This window comes from Rhinopithecus roxellana, chromosome 7, assembly GCF_007565055.1.
Source record: "Rhinopithecus roxellana isolate Shanxi Qingling chromosome 7, ASM756505v1, whole genome shotgun sequence".
Taxonomy (NCBI): Eukaryota; Metazoa; Chordata; class Mammalia; order Primates; family Cercopithecidae; genus Rhinopithecus; species Rhinopithecus roxellana.
Genome location: NC_044555.1, coordinates 127,280,128 through 127,297,613, shown reverse-complemented (window position 1 = coordinate 127,297,613; position 17,486 = coordinate 127,280,128). Strand labels below are relative to the sequence as shown.

At 36.5% G+C, this 17,486-nt stretch overlaps 1 protein-coding gene across 6 annotated transcripts in view; it reads left to right on the top strand.

Annotated features, from left to right (window-relative positions):
• Positions 1 to 17,486, top strand: part of MBNL3 (muscleblind like splicing regulator 3) — a 129,596-nt gene that overhangs the window by 100,953 nt on the left and 11,157 nt on the right. For all 6 annotated transcript variants that reach the window (XM_030933919.1, XM_030933916.1, XM_030933915.1 and 3 more), the window contains 4 exons: positions 8,383 to 8,574; positions 9,653 to 9,889; positions 13,868 to 14,018; positions 15,983 to 16,018. In XM_030933919.1, coding sequence (XP_030789779.1) covers positions 8,383 to 8,574; positions 9,653 to 9,889; positions 13,868 to 14,018; positions 15,983 to 16,018 — 616 coding nt within the window. The remainder of the gene's footprint in view (positions 1 to 8,382; positions 8,575 to 9,652; positions 9,890 to 13,867; positions 14,019 to 15,982; positions 16,019 to 17,486) is intronic.

Genomic DNA, 17,486 nt, shown 5'->3' with positions numbered 1-17,486 from the left:
GTGGGGTCAAGTCATCATCCTGCCCCATCCTCCTGAGTAGCTGGGACTACAGGTGCACATCACCATGCACAGATAATGTTTTTTTTTACAAAATTTTTTGAATAGAATTAGAAATGTGATCTCACTACGTTGCCCAGTCTCGTACTGATTTCCCAGCCTCAAGCAATCCTCCTGCCTTGACCTCCCACAGTGCTGGCATGCCTGGCCTACTTTTTAATTTTTGTAAGTCAGTCATTAAATGATATAGTACTTGAAAACAAGAGGACAAATATTCATATTAGAGTTACAGTTTTTTAGTTCATATAAACTTAGTTTATTGATTGAAATATGTATGCTGTTTTAAAAAACAGTAGTTTTGTCATGGCTCTTTTATTAACAATTATTATTGTAAAAGGTGGCCCAGATATTGTGTAGGTTTAGTAGAAAAGAAAACTGTGTCCATATTCTAAATTACCAGTCTCATGGTCAGTACAGAAATTATAACATGTTTTAATGAAGGTCCCACAACAGGTTTTTCAGTTCACCTACTCATGTAATGATGAATGATGGCATTTAGTTCTTTCATCTTGATGTGGTGACATTACATGTTTTGTAAAAGGATTTTTGCAAAATTTTCAAGTCAGGAAAAGACAGACATTATGTAATTATAAGGTTAATATGCTGTTAATATAATTACAACAGTCATGATCATGTGAACTTCCCCACTGAGGTTGACCAGATCACATCACAGAAGTGCCTGGAGTGCTACCATGCCATGATCATCTGGACTTTACTACATTTTCTGAAAGATTAGACAAAATTTTACTTTTAGGTGTACCACCTGAAGCCTATTGTTATCTGTTTGTTCAACTAACATTGTTTTTAAGGTAGACTTACCCTCAAACTAACATGAGGGGTTTAGGGATGCTCATTTGCATGGTTTCCTTCCAAAACCCTGAGAGGGGTCCTAGCAACGTGTTTAAAATGTGTTTGTAAAATTTGCAAAATATATTTGTGTGTTTCATTCTTAAGGCTCCACTTCCCCACCCAGTGGTCTAAGCTTCAGACCCCACAGATCCTAGATTTGCTCCTCATTGCAATTACTGGTCCAAAGTAGAGTAGTTATTCGGGCCTTTTGCTAATAAGACTGTGTATGTCACATAGCTTAAAGCTTCTTTTACGTTAAAACAAAATAAATCCCCTAGCAGTCCCTTTGCTGCTTTGCCCCACCTCTGTTAATAGACACTGTGAAATCTGCTTTTTTCAAAAGTGGAATGAAAATGCTACACTTTTACAGTCAAACAGAGGACACTTGTACATATGATATCTTTTATAGTGCCCAGTTTCTTTGATAGTCACAAATCTCAACATTCTCCCTTTATCATCCTTTATATATTCCCATGAGATAAATTATATGTAACCTCCTCTATTTTGTGTCCTTCTCCTTTGGGGCTGGTTAGCTTGGTTAGTTGGAGCCTGGTGCTAATGAGACCATGGTGGCCTGTGAGCTTCACTGTTGGTGGTCACAGTGTAAGCTACAGCCAGCTACCTTGAGATTGCTTGCTGTTGATCACAAATGAGGTGAAGGCTGGGAGTTTGGTGGGCTCTGTGAAATTTTTTTTTTTTTTTTTTACCTGCAGGTTGATATGGCTCAGTAATTTGTCAATGAGAGGAGACCTTGTATAAAAACCTGTGGTTGCCCCACCACCTGATAATTAAAGTGGTACCCCCAAGCTTTTGTAATTTGCCTTAATATCCTGTAATCATTTGTTAAATATTAATTTACACCCTTCTTTCCATAGTCTTATCTCTTGAACCACTCTGAATACCAGTCACATTAGCAATTCATTAATCACCTGGATTATACACGTTGTGAATTACACACTTTGTAATAAAGTTACATATTTTTATCTATAGTGTCACTAAATCACTTTTTTTAGAACTCTTAATTAGGTACCTTCTAGTATGGATTTAGCCACTCCAATTTTAAAAATACATACATACATACATACATACACACACATATGGGATTCATGTATGTACATATGTACATATGTATGTATAAAATACCCTGTGCTTTTCATACTGTTTGATCTAGCAATTCATATCTTTATCAAAAGACAGTTTAGGACTAGCCATCTGCCTAAAGTCTTCCTCAGCGGAGAGCAAGACTGAGGGTTTATTCAATCTCTTTGCCACCATTTTTGAAACTACTTTTACTTCTTTTTGCAGTCTGGTTTTTAAATTGGGTTGATCTATTTAGTAAATCAAAAATTAATTAATGGTTTAGGAATCCCTTTTTATTCAATTCAGTAAGTATTTATCGAGCATATATTCTGTGACAGGTATTTAAATGAGTAAAGGGTGGATGAAAAGATGATCAAGAAATAAACTCTACCCTCTAGGAATTCATTATGTAACAAAAGTAAGATGTTGGATGAATATCTTCTGGTCCCCTTAATTTCTGATTTGTACCTGATTCTTCATATTTTTATAGCTTTGGGCCTCTCTTTTTTCCACATAGAATTATCTTTCTATTAGCTATGCAAGGGTCTGTTTTGATTTATGTTGTTTTGATGGTGGTGGTGGTGGTGGTGGTTGTAATTGGTCAGACCCCTGATAATGTTAACTCTTAGCGTGCCTATTTATCTAACTTTCACTGACATCTTCATAAATAGTCTCCAGGTTTCCTGTGGGTTCCTTGCTTTGCTCATCTCTTCCTATTTGTCTCTCAAAAACCTACATTTTGTTTATACCCTTTGTTAAAACTAGATAACCACTTAATTTTTTGAACTACTTTAATGAGGTATGATTGACACACAAAAGCTGCACATGTTCAATGTATGCAATTTGATGACTTTGGAGACAAACAGAGGCTCATGATACCATTACTACAATCCATGCCACAAACTTGATTTTTTAAAAATAATCTTTGTTTCCTACTAGAATACTAAAGTTAGTTGAATTGCCATTATTATTACACAGTGGTCACCAACAAATTTTTAGGTCAATTCCTGTTCACCTCCTCGGGAACAATGTCAAAGTTACCCTGCTTATGAAGTGTCAATCATTTGCTTTCTACCTAGGTGATGTGCTGATCTGTGTTTAGGTACTCCTTTATGATTCCTGGCCTGCTGTTGTATTTCTCCTCCCAGCAAATATGGGTAGCTCTGAACCATGACTTGTGTTCTCATTTGTGTTATTCCTTATACCTCTTATACTCACAATCACCTATTGATCTTTCAACTAACCTGCCTGCCTTCAATGCTTCCTCTTACTTGGAGACTTCTCTGATTAATAAGATCAGAAAATCCAGGTCTAGGTGAGGACAATGGTTCACTTTTGACCCTTGAACTTTTTTTTCCTTAGCTCTCTCTAGAGCCACGGTGACTTATTCATTAACAAGTACGATTAGTACTTAAATACCACCGCTATCAGCTTGCATCTGTTTATAAAGTTAACTCTCAATTATTGAGAAACCAATTAACTAGTCTGGAGGTTATGTGGGTCTCCTGCAGCCTGCATTTGGGCCACTTCAGTCCCCATGGAACATTACTCAAGCAGTGTGGAAATGACCAAGCAAATACTGTGAAAGAGAGATTATTCAGTTGTACTCTGTGTGAAAATGAAGTCGGATGGAAACTAACATTATGTATTTCGGTGCATTTTGGGATTATCTAAAGATAGAAATATGCATGATGACCGTAAAAGGAGCTTCTTTTTACATTATATAAATGCTTGCAAATGAGCAATAAAATGCAGATATTATGATGCTAGTAAAATTTAAGAGTGCTATTTTTCTTGTATTAAAATTGGGTCAACAAATTGTTACCAAATGTTTACCCTTCTGTAAAAGAAAATATCTAGTCATTCAACTCCAGACAGAAACTCAGAGATGGAAGGCCCCGATTATTCTGTTGACCTTAGGCCAGGATTTTGAAATTTTTACATTCATCCAACAATAATTGTAACTGATCTTGGATATTTTTGAGGTAACTACAAATAGATCTAGGCTATTGAGGAGACACAAAGATTGATTTGGCATAACATCTAATTTTCATTTCTTTATACTAGCTTGAGAAATAACCTGTTAAGTCACTGTTCCTAAAGTGTGTGTAAACTAGACATTTATTTGAGGCATAGTTTTGCATTGAATTGCATTGCCTCAGAATCCTTTAAGAACAATCTGTGGTGGCTCTTAAAATTTTTACCTTTACAGGATTCCAACTGCTATTTCCTCATTCTTAGTCACTGAGTAGTGATTATTCTAGAAACAAATAGTTAAAAATCCTAATGTTAGTAACTATGTAAAAGAGCATTTTAGTGAATACCTTAGTATTGGTTTACAAAGCCAAACATTTTCAGTTTGTGGAATCTTGCTACAAATACTAAATTCACGTCTATATATATGTATATATTTGGTGCTTTACTCCTGAAAGTGTTGGAGAATTTCATTTTTTGAAATTATTTAGAACCAAGGTCAGTGAACTTTCTTGTGAATGGCTAAATATAAATATTTTACGCTGTGAGGTTCAAGAGGCAAAGTTGAGGGTACTTATATAACAAGAGAGAAAACAAGTATCTACAATTTTTTGTAATACAAGTCTACTAATGAGCACAATGAAATTTGTAGATGGACACTGGAATAAGAGTTTCCTATAATTTTCATGTTTCACTAAATATTATTTTCTTATTTTTTTCAATCATTTAAAACTGTAAAAAACATTCTCAGATTGCTGGCCATACAAAAACACGGGCAGGCTGAATTTGGCCTATGGGCCCTAGTTTGCAGAGTCTTACTCTAGAACAGAGATTCTTAACCAGTAAGTAGTTCATAACCCCACACCAGGGGTGAATGTCGTGGGGTCCTTGAACTTGCTGAGATCACAAGCAACATTTTTTGCATACATGAATTTTTCTGTGGACAGAGCCTGCAGTCTTCATCTGACTCTTGGAGAAGTCCTGGACTCAAAAAAGATTAGAAGCCACTGTTCTCTAGATATTTCATTAATTTTTAGGACACATTTCCTGAGTGCCCGATAGTTCCTAAGCACTCTGCAAGTCACTGGGAACTCATGGGAATTTCTACTGTCGGAGCTAATACTGCTAGAGACATCGGGATAAATAGTTGTCAGGTGATCTTATTCATAAAGCTTGTTGTCGCCACCATTCTTGCTGGTTGACAAGACTCAGAAAGATGAAAATTTACACCTGGTTATGGGAGGGACAGCCGTCTCTTTTCAAGTGTTTAGTAAATAATTTAGGTTGGAATTTAAATATCTGAAACATTTGAGTGTTCAGACCATTTCAAGCTGTAAAGATAAATCAGAGTCAGCGTATTTAAAACCTTTTCCTTTACAATAAAAATTAACCCACAGATAGGTTCATGTTAGCTCAACTGACATCAAGGGCTGAGATATATGTAGAGACAGGATTAAAGTTGTTTATTAAAGCTGAGCTTGTGAGCTTGCAGGCTGCTTGACTTAACCCATGGCTGTTAGTCAATGCTAAGCCCTTGAATGTTCAAATTCATGAAATGGAGTAGTTACCCTGGGGCAGAGGTGGTGGTGAGAAAACAGAAATGTCCAACTGAAAATAAATAAGCCACTCAGGAGTTCCTGCCTCTGCCCCAGTATTGACAATGGAATAGCTTGCTTCTTCTCAATAAACAGTGTTATAGAATGCATTTCATACTCAAGGAGGAAATAGTTATAAGCGCTAGGATACTAGTTTTAAGATCTAAAGATAGCATAGTTTGTGATGAAACTTTAGAAAAATCTAAATACTTGCAGCAAGCCCTTTACATTTTATATGTAGACTAAGCATTAATGTATAGCTTTTTTTCCATACACTTGGAGCATATAACAAACCTAAGAAAGCTTAAAAGTAATCCAAAGAAAGCAGAATTTAGCTAGGAGAATTTCCCTGGTGAGTCACCCCAAAAAAGAAAAGAAAAAATTACGGAAGTAAAAAGCTACCATAAACGGAAAGCATTGCTTACACATACATTAGGCTTTAATATTATTAATTGATCAGCATTTATTAGTGATTAATAACTTTTTAATCTGGAAAATTCACCCACCTCCAAGTCTGTCTTTCAGTTAAAAAATTAATAGATGCAATAATGGTCCTGCTCATTTTTGTAAAAGGCAAAAGCAAAAAGTATGCAGGAGAATGAGCTGGTGGCTTCAGTGAGAAATTTACCAGTAAAGTCAGAGACAACAAAAAGTCAATGAAGAGCACTATCATGTGCTTCAAAAATGGAGTTTTTCTCATCAGAGATTTCTTGGTGATCTTGAGACAACTATGAATCATTACATCGATAAAGTCTGTCTTATTGCTGAAGCATGCCTGGGTGGCTGTTTCCAGAAGATTTCCTTCTCATTATATAAGATAATGTCACATCAGCTAGTTCCTGAGCTTCACATCTCATTCCATGACAAGTATCCCATGTTCCTGTAGTCTATTATATCATAAGACCTAGTTAGATTGGGTCAGCCCTTGGCTATTTGCCCACAGACTTTAGAGTCTTTCTCCTGACTATACCATCATCTTTCCTGGCACCTGGCGTTCCCTTTCCACTTAAGGCTCTTAGCAACCATGCCTTTTCTACTCACCCTCATGAGTCTCGCCAGTTTTTTGGCGCCAAATTCTTCCTGCTCTTCCTAATGTCCCAATCAGCTAATTTGATAAACTCATCTAAGGTAGAATGCTAATGGGGGAGTGCCTCCTTCTAAGCTGAATATGATTTATAACAGGGTCTTCTTGGAATGCTGTGTGGGTGACAATTTCAAGTCTGTGTGGGGGTGAGGCAAAGAGTATACATTGCCCCTCACTTTATATTCCACAATTTGTATTTAGACTTGTTTCTATTAATGTGACTTAGCAGGTATGGGCACAGTTTGGCAAATGCAACAGATTTGGGTTCTTTTTAACATGAAAAAATTTTATAAAGCAAAAAGGAACACATGTAGTTAGTAATACACAGTGAGACACCACCAGTTTCACAATAACTACCTTATAGAGTCATTATTAGAAATATACTACATTTAGTCATGATTTGTTATTCATTCATTAAGCTTTTAAAATGTATCATTGAGTATATCTGTCAACCAGTCATTCACTAAGTGTTGGGTACTATAGGGGAGATGAGAACTATCAAAGGAATAAGACTACGTTGACAAGAAAAGATACCCACATGTGGAACAAACTGGAAAACAGCAAAGTGATAAATAATGTTGTGACAGATAATAAAGGAAATATACATATCAAACTTTTTGAGTCCCAGGATCTTTGAAAATAGAAAAAACAGTAATAGCTTTCTGCATTTCTGAGGCTTTTTTTATTTTTTACAAGTTACACTTAGTTTGTATACCATATAATCCTGTTATCTTATCTCTTCCTGCCTAACAGGGATTCTTGTAGCATTTCTAGTGCCTTCTTTTGAACTATGAATATCATCTGGCCCCCTAGATAAAGACAAGGCTAGGCAAGTCAGATTAGCTTGTGAAACAGGACCTCTAGGATGACTACAGTAAACAATAATTTCTTGTACACTTAAAAATAACTAAAAGAGTATAATTAGAGTGTTTGTAACACAAAGGAATGATAAATGCTTGAGGTGATAGGTACTCCATTTACCCTGATGTGATTGTTACATATAGTATGCCTGTATCAAAATATCTCAGGTACCCCATAAATATAGATACCTACTATGTACACATAAAAATTAAAAAAATTAAAACAGGACCTCTAATTTAAAAAAATAACAAAATATAATGGACCATAGTAAACTCATTTTAGGTAGACATTAAAGCACTCACTTTTTCTAATTTATCCCTTTCTTCTTCAACTCCTTGCTGTGTTCCATAACTGTCAGCGGGCCAGGAAGACAGAAGCACAGCCAGTATTTGGTAGTACAGGTGGGGCCTGTGGTAGGACAGACAGCCTTACAGCCAAGCAGTATTGATGCGGAAGAGGAAGGAGGAAGGAAAGGGACTGAATGCAAAGGCCATGCCTGTGTAAGGAAACAAAGAAGATTGTCCATATGTGTAATGTCATTGGTGACATGGCTTTTAGGGAAAAAAGAAAGAGTTGGAGGAAACACATTTGGAACAGACTCTAGCAATGAGATTTAATTTGGCTAATTCGTGACTATTAAAGTCATGTGGCTTATTTTATCAGCTTACCAATAAACTTATTACTTAAAGAGATTTGTTGGTTTAAAAGCAACTCCTCTATGGGAATTAGTAAGAGGCTAAAAATGGTAAATTTTGAAGAAACAATGGTAAATTTTGATGTGGCGTAAGTAATTTTGATGTTTCTGAAAGAATGCCACTTTGTGTAATGACAGGAAGAATCTGTTTACTTCTAACATCTTTTTTTTCTCTTTTAAACATACAGGGTTCTTTTCCTATGACTCCATCACTTCCACCTAATCCTCCCATGGCTTTCAATCCTTACATACCACATCCTGGGATGAGCCTCGTTCCTGCAGAACTTGTACCAAATACACCTGTTCTGATTCCTGGAAACCCACCTCTTGCAATGCCAGGAGCTGTTGGCCCAAAACTGATGCGTTCAGATAAACTGGAGGTATTTGTGAAGATATATATAAATACCTGTAGAATAGATATTAACCTTACACATAAAGCAGTATTCTCAGAGCCCAATGTGTTGTGTTTTAAATAAGAGAACCCAAATTTCTTAGCTTATAGGGTATAACCTCAGAAAAATGTTAAACATTTTACTACTGCAATCATACCTTGTTATAAAGTGCATTGATTCAGCTGTATGGTGGGTCAAACAATATGTTAAGTGTACTTAGCCATAGACTGTGTGATGGTGCAGGAAGCCTCTGTGGGAATGTTCCTTTTACCTAGGCTCCAGCTTTCAGAAACAGATTATTGTATTTGTTAATGAGTCTCTACTTGCTAGAATAATCAAAGTGGGAAAAAAGTAGACAATATAACTCTCTATGATTGCAGAATGTAAAGCTATATGAATAAAGAAAGTAAATTAGTCTCATAGTGCCTCAACTTTTTTCTCCATTTTGAGATTGATGTGCTAGGCAATAAATACCCCCGATGCCTAAGAAAAGAAAATCTGAAAGAAATTTCAAACAACTTTTTGATTTATTGAAGTCCTTCATTCTTCTCTTGTTATTATTTGTACATTGAAATAGCTAGTCTTTTCCTTATCAAGTCAGCTCCATTTGCAGCCCCTTAAATGCCTAGTAATGTATTGTAATAGAATCTGATTGTACATATAACTCAGTTGTGGTTCACAAGTTGACTTTGGAAAACCAGTGCATTACAGTGCGATAAAGACTCATCTTGGACTTAAATAAACACTAATTATGCTTAGGGCTGTATATTAATTGGAGAATTAAAACTGGTTTTCAGTAATACTTTTTTAAAGCATTTTTATTTTAATGTAAGGACAACCTCCCTTTGTGGAGAATAGAATTTTTTTCTGGGAATAGAAATTCTGTCTGTTTATATCTCATAGTGAATATGGCTTTACATTATTCTTTATCTTTTTAGATTTGTTCATAAATAATATATTCAATGTATGTATAATTACTGTTACATTCGCTAGCAAAATAAATAAAAGCCTGTCAGCTTCCAGTCATCAGTGTGATGCGTGTGTATGTGCATGTGTGTGTTCTAAGGTTTGCCGAGAATTTCAGCGTGGAAATTGTACCCGTGGGGAGAATGATTGCCGCTATGCTCACCCTACTGATGCTTCCATGATTGAAGCGAGTGATAATACTGTGACAATCTGCATGGATTACATCAAAGGTCGATGCTCGCGGGAGAAATGCAAGTACTTTCATCCTCCTGCACACTTACAAGCCAAACTCAAGGCAGCTCATCACCAGATGAACCATTCAGCTGCCTCTGCCATGGTAAGAAAAGGCCTGTACTTCTGGCCTGTTTCAGAGTAAATGCTTTGTATATTCCTCAATTTGTCTAATATCCTGTAACCATAATCATGGATAGTCATGAGTAGACCTTAATATGAAGAGTCAAGGTTATAAGCTGGAAAAGAAAGAACCTATTTATTCTACTTTATTTACTAAGATTTTCTAAAGATAATTATTTAAAAGCCTTACTAATGCTTTTAACCTACTGTGCTCTTTCTCCGATTTTCAGAGTAAGTGTAAACTATATAATTTAAACAGAAAGTTATTTTTTAGTGCTTTTATAGTTTCACTACCCTCAATATCCTAGAGAGGCAGAAAGTTGCCTCTGCTCTGTGAGCCACTTTCATGGGCACTTTGCTACTAACATCCTTAATACCTTTCAAAAACAGAGCACTTAAAAGATAGGATATTAAGTAGGCTGTAATTTCCTAAAGGTTAAGGCCACTTTTCCTCTCTAGAGGCATAATATCAAGGACAGCAGCCTGCTTAGTCTGGGGGAAAATTTCTACATGGTTGGGAGCAGAGGCCTGACTTTGGTATTTTGTTGTTGTCGTCGTTGTTGTTGTTTGGGGGGGGGGTGTTTTTTGTTGTTGTTTGTTTTGAGACAGAGTCTCACTCTGTTGCCTAGGCTAGAATGCAGTGGCGTGATCTCGGTTCACTGTAACCTCTACCTCCCAGGTTCAAGCAATTCTCTAGCCTTAGCCTCCTGAGTAGCTGGGACTAGAGGCGTGCACCACTACTTCTGGCTAATTTTTGTATTTTTTATAGAGACTGGGTTTCATCATGTTGGCCAGGCTGGTCTTGAACTCCTGATCTCAGGTGATCCTCCTGCCTCAGCCTCCCAAAGTGCTGGGATTATAGGCATGAGCCACCATGCACAGCCCAGAGGCCTGACTTTTAAGTTGCTGTAGAAAGCCAGTTTTGGGGGAATAGTGCTGCTTAGTAACACTGAAAGATAGGAAGCAGGAAAAATATTTGTGTAACACTGTAGTGCGATCAGTGAGAACCAGGAATTCTTATGACTTAAGTTTGCCACAGCTGTCCATTGTTTTGATGTGCTGCTTGCTATGTCTTTCTTTTTCTACCTGGACCTTTCCTTGTGTAATAAGGCATAACAGCTCCAATAAAGGACAAAACCCGCAGGAAACCTCATGTTCCCTGGGTGTGGAAAAAGCACTGACTTGACCCTGAAGCCCAGGAGATGCACTGTAGCTAAATCTCCTCACAAACATTCATAGTTTGGACTCCCATGACAGAGACTTTGCCTGTTCACAACACAGAGACACTTATTTTCAAACATCCCTATTAAGAAGGTTTTCCTCATACTGAGTTGAAATTTATCTTGCTGCAACTGGAACTTCACGAAAGAAGTCAGTCCCTATTCCAAGAAGGACTCTCATGTCTCCTCTCTAAGCCAAATACTGCAGATTTCTCCCACTTTTCCTAGTAGTTTGTGGTTTCAAGGACACAGTACCATTTTCAGACTGGCTCCACTTTTTTTCAGAGCTGAACTCATCACATCATGAAGGATCTGAGCACCAAAGTAGAACAAACTTACTTTCTCCCTTGATCTGAACAACATAATCTGTTAATTAATGTTAAAAAAGACTTTACCAAATTCTTTTTGTCTTAAATGCTTTTGAATGGGAGAATTATAAGCTATGAAAATAGCTTCATATGCATCTGTCCATTTCTGATTATTTGAGTGTGTTTGATAGAATGCATAGGTTATAAGTCAGCCTCAAATTTCCATTTAGAGAGCTAAATATTATATCGTAGGCCTTCAATTGTTACTTGTGAATATCAATATAAAATTCCCTTTTAAGTAACTGATCACATCAGGGTCTTAGCAGTGAGATCAAGTTGGCCCATAGGAATTTGATAGAGGTAAGATTAAATAAATAAGGGCTTCATGAAGAACTTCAAGCTTTTTATATTTTTAAGGATTCATAGTGGACATGCTTTGCAAAAGAGACATTTTTACCTTGTTCATGTATATAGCTCAGGTTAAATTCACAGAAAGCAGCTTGTAATAAAAAAAAAAAAAAAAAGAAGACATAAAGGGTTGATACTTAGTTCATCCACAGTCTCACACTTCTTTGGCAGGTTTATGAATTTAGTAGTACAATCACCACCCAATTGGAACTGGGCACTGACCCATCAGGATAAACCCCAGCCATAAACAAGTAGTACTACTTTACCAGCGTCTGCCTGTTGAATGCTCATCTAGGTTTCACCCCAATTTATAGTTTACTAGGGAACATAACTGTGGTTCTGATTATCATACCATGCTGCCAGCTTTCAAGAGAAAGGGACACTCCCCATTTATACCAAAGGGAAATCTTTTTAACAACCAGATAAGTAAGTCTTCTGTCTTAGTTAAAATGTTCAGCAAAACCATTTTCTCCCAATGGTGACAAAAAGCATTCGAAATGATAGATTTTGTTTCATGGTTTATGATTTTAGTCCTGACCTTTGCCATCTGGTCTGCTGGGATAAATTTGGAAATTTTGTAGCTCTAAAGCTACTCAGTTTATTTTATCTCACTCTTCTAGCATGCTTTTCTTTATTTAGATGAAATGAAAAGCAGCTCTTGTCACAATGTGTGTACTGACAGCAGAGTTCCCAAAAGAAAATAGAGATACCTTGAGACCTTTGTTATCCACAGGAACGGGGTCATGGCATTACCCTTTTGGACACATGGTAGGATAGTTACTCAACACAAGCATTCCTGTTTCCTTAAGAATTTGGAGGATACCTAATTGTTGTTGCTGGGACATGTTTTTTAAGTAACATGCAATTTGCTGAGAAAAAAAATGTGAAGTAGTGTTAAACTTCTCCAAAGAATCTGATCCGGGGCAAGTTTGACTGAGTATTGTAAGCACAGTGGGATTTTGAAAGAACTGTAGACATGAAAGGATGGTTTAAAAATGCTAATAGGTTTTAGAATTAAACCTTACAAGAACTTAACAAAGCAAATGGTACATACCGAAATGCACAGCAAGCCTCTATAAATAAGAACTGCATATATTTTGCTAGCTATCTACATAGTACCTGGGTGAGGTAGGTGGTGGGGGAGGAAATATTCATTTGCTTTTTCCTTACCTGTTAGTTAGGAAATATATAGTTATTGGATTTGAACCTGAAGTCTTTGTATAAATTGGATTTTATTTTATGGGGTGACAGTGTCAGACTCTGATCTACCAACATCTGTTTTATCACCTATATGCCATTTATGTCCTAGATTTGTATCGGAGTTTTAACAGGCAGGAATCTCTTTCCTGCTATCTGTTGCTTCTGCTAATCTCATTTTTATAGATTCACAGATGAGTATCCCTGAGATATTAATTATAAATGATTGTTTACTGTAGTAGCTTTGTGTCACATCCTGCCCAAATGAGGTCTAAATTAGTGAAGGTGAAAACCTTTTTTTTTTTTTTTGCATTTTTTTCTGTTTTGGACTACTGCTCATGTAGTGGACTACCTTTTTTTTCTTTTCTTAAGACAGGCTCTTGCTCTGTCACTCAGGCTGGAGTGCAGTGGTGTGGTCTCAGCTACTGCAGTCTTGACCTCCTGGGCTCAAGCAATCCTCCCACCTCAGCCTCCCAAGTAGCTGGGACCACAGGCATGCACCACCATGCCTGGCTAATTTTTCTATTTTTTTAGAGATGGAGTTTTGCCATATTGCCCAGGCTGGTCTCAAACTCCTAAGCTCAAACAATCTGCTGGTCTCAGCCTCCCAAAGTGCTGGGATTACAGGCATGAGCCACTGCACACGGTCGTGAACCCCCTTATCTCTGTAGCTGGTTACCTTGCTGTGGGGCCACTGCTTATCCAGTGTCTTGCCCGATGGATACCCTTACGGAGGATTCCCAGGAAATACCTTATATAACTGGTGCTTGCTTGGTTTGAGTACATTTGTTACTTTCTCTAGTACTAGTACCATCTCTCCCTCCACAGGCCCTGCAGCCTGGTACACTGCAACTGATACCAAAGAGATCAGCACTGGAAAAGCCCAGTGGTGCCACCCCGGTCTTTAATCCCACTGTTTTCCACTGCCAACAGGCTCTGACTAACCTGCAGCTCCCACAGCCGGCATTTATCCCTGCAGGTGAGAACACAGCTCTGGGCACTGCAGCGAGTTTGGTGATGTTGTGAATGTATACAATGCAAAGCAGCTTTCAAAGAGCTTTTATAGGAGGACATGTATTTTGATTAAAAACAAAACAAGGAAGTTATGCTTATCTGCTAGTATCTAGAACTACTTGTTTTTCTATAAGTCATGAAAATTCATGGTTTGAAATCAAACTAGGAAAAGGTATCAACATTTTTCTTTTTAGCATTTCTTGGTTTTTGCTTATGATTAATTCACTTGGTTCAGTCTCAAACTAATTCCTTGACTCTCAGGTATCACTGTCACAGACAATAGAGTGTTGTTGGAAAAAAAAAAAAAAAGGAAAAAACTCCCAGCTTCGATATTATGGAAATGCGTTGTCAATATATCTTTGATATGCCAAAGGTAGTTAAAATAAAACTACCCTTAAATGCATAATATAGTATAATATAGATTAAACAGATAGTTTTAGCCTGTAACTCTTGAATCAGTTAATATAAAATACATAGCAGTTTATCTTTTCTGACATTTTGCAGCATATTTTGTTATCTCCTACATTCAGCTATATTTAATAGCCTATTTTACACCAAGTTGAATAGAAAATATTAAGCCAGAAATTTGTTCAATTAGATATCATATACTGGGGGGAAAATAATTTTCTTCCAGTGGTTTAGTAGTTAAAGAATGAGCATATAGTCTCTTAAGAATAAATTGAAAATTCTAACCATTGAGAGTACAGCATTTTTTTTTCTTTTTTTTTTTTTTTGACAGAATGCTAAATGCCCAAGATTGGAAACTATTTTTAAATGAAAATAACATATGTTTTAAAAAAATTTAGAAATCCTTGTTAATACCCAGACTTGAGAAAACTTATTGGTTAATTAGTAAATTAATCAGTTAATTAATTTTGAAAGGTACCGTAAACACCAGTCTTTAATTACTAGCCACAGCAGTCCTTCATGCCATCATTTAAATTATACAATTTATATACATTTATATGATAGTTTCTGAGAGGAAATAAGGAATTCTTCAGCACTTTCTTACATCCCTTATGATAAGTAACCACTGATATCTAATAATTTAGATATTTTCTCCCAACTTAAGAAGAAAACACATAATGTCTACAGAGTAAAAGAGAAAACCAGTATGAGTTGACATGACTTTATTCCTAGCATTTTTTTTTCTTCAAAAATTGTGGTAATTTACCTACACGTTAGATCACTCTACCTTGGCTACTTCCAATTTGTATTATAGCTATGGAATGAATTCAGTAGCCCTGGAAGTCTAGTCAAGGTAGTTGAATATAATAAAATTTATGCTGTTCATCTTAGGTTTTCTTAATACTACAGTTACTTTGTTTCCAAGTTTAAATTGTTTGCAAGATTTGGCCAACATGAAATCTAGTTTCATAAGCAAAAATTTCAGAAAAATTCCCTTCCAGATTAGTAGCAACATAAAAAGCCTGTCCAGCTAAGAGGTTTCCCTTAATGGAACCTGTGTGCCATATATTTATAGTCGAGTCCTATTGACTATGAGACAGTGGAGGAGACAGTGTTAACAGATTAATACTCTAAATAGAAATACAGACACCAGATACAAGATTCTGGAGCATATTTAGAAAATGATATGTGTAATAAATTAAAATTCTCCTCCTTATTATAAAAATTATTTAGGATGTATTTGTCCACAATAAATATGTAATTTAAGTGAGTTAATTCTTTTAAAGAAAAATTATAGCTCATTTTGTACCTCAGAATCCAAGAATTATTTTGATTACCTGGGTTTGTGACCTTAGAGCTAATCTGTAATTGTAAACATGAGAGATTGTTGGACTTGCATGTGCTGAGTAATTGATATTGCAAAGAAATAATCTTTCTGTTAAAATGTATTTCTATCAGTAAATCCTTAATAATCAAATATCTCTTTTATTTACTTTCCACGCTTTTCTGCATGGTGTACAGGGCCAATACTGTGCATGGCACCAGCTTCAAATATTGGTAGGTTTTCTACAAAAATTATCAACATTTTCTAATCTGAAAAAATGTGTTTTTCTGTTGTGACTATGAAAGATGAATGACTGAAAGATGTGGCTGGAAATTTTCTGAGTGTGTTAAGGTTTAACATGGTGCTTTCTGTTTTATGTCTTTGTAGCATCAAAATAGTCCTATTTTCTCAAGTCCTAGTTGGTTGCCACTGTGGTCAAATGCTGGCCCTGTCATTTCTCTATTTCTACCCTAATAATAGCAACTGAAATATTTAAAGTTTCTTTTTCAATATTTGAAACTAGCCAGACTGGGCAGTTTTGTTCTTTGCTTAACATGTATTATTTAAAAATTGTAAAATACTTAAAATGTATAACTTGTAAAGTACAATGAAACAATTCCTCCCTGAAAAAGTTATCTATACAACTTAAAGCATTCAATGTTCCCATGTTGCCAGAGGATGAGTTCAGCAAAGCCAGAGGATTCTGCAGTGTTGTGTAATAAATCCTGTAGTGTTCTAGCCTGAGGCACCATTGGCATAGAAGCTAGGCACAACAGAATCATTTCAAAATGACTCTTTGGGTGTTATGTGATTTTTAACAAGCAGTTGCACACAGATCCTTTCGTTAGCCACTAACACAATATGATAGCCATCTCTAACCCATTTTATACAGCCCTAATACTGAAGATCATGAGGAAGGAGTGGGGAGTTCACAGCTCCTACAGTCCTCATGGGCACAAGGAACAGACCAGGAGAAAATAGCTCTGTTCTATGCAAGGAGAAATGATCCCACCCGGTCCCACTCTACCATCTCACATCAATCCAGGCTATCCCATCCCTTTTGAGAGTTGGCAACAAATTGACCTTTATCACCTTGGTGGACCAGAGTAGATGCAGAGCCCCAAAAGCACTACTAACAGGCTTCTTGAGAATAAAGTTCAAAATGACAACCACATGGTATCAGCACTCACTAACATAGCGAGATCTAAACCCTGGCAATGGAGGTGAGGACCCTGTTAGGGAGGGTTTGACTGTCTTCTGTAGGAATTAATAAACACTTCCATTAATACCAACAGGAGCACAATATGTATACATTGTAATCATAATGTGTACAATCAGAACAGACTTCTGCAAGTTTGAGAAATGTGTCTTTGCCTTCATATTTTGTGACAGTTTTCTTGAAGATGCTCTCTTGTCCTTTCACCTTTAGAGCTTTGCTTAGGAATGCAAATTGCATTCTTTAGTGGGTCTGCTTCCTGTAAATTGCTGTACTCCCAAATGGAAAACAAGAGTGTTTTTAGAATTGGCATGTAAGACAACAGGGATGACTCTAGGTAATGGGTAACTAGAGATAAGTGGAAGGGATAACTATGGAGTTTTTGTTAATCACCATTTGGGGTACATTTTCGGTTTCTATGGTATTGCACATGTTAATTTTTCCCTGGCCATTCATTTTCTCTGTAGACTTTCAGAAAATCTGAA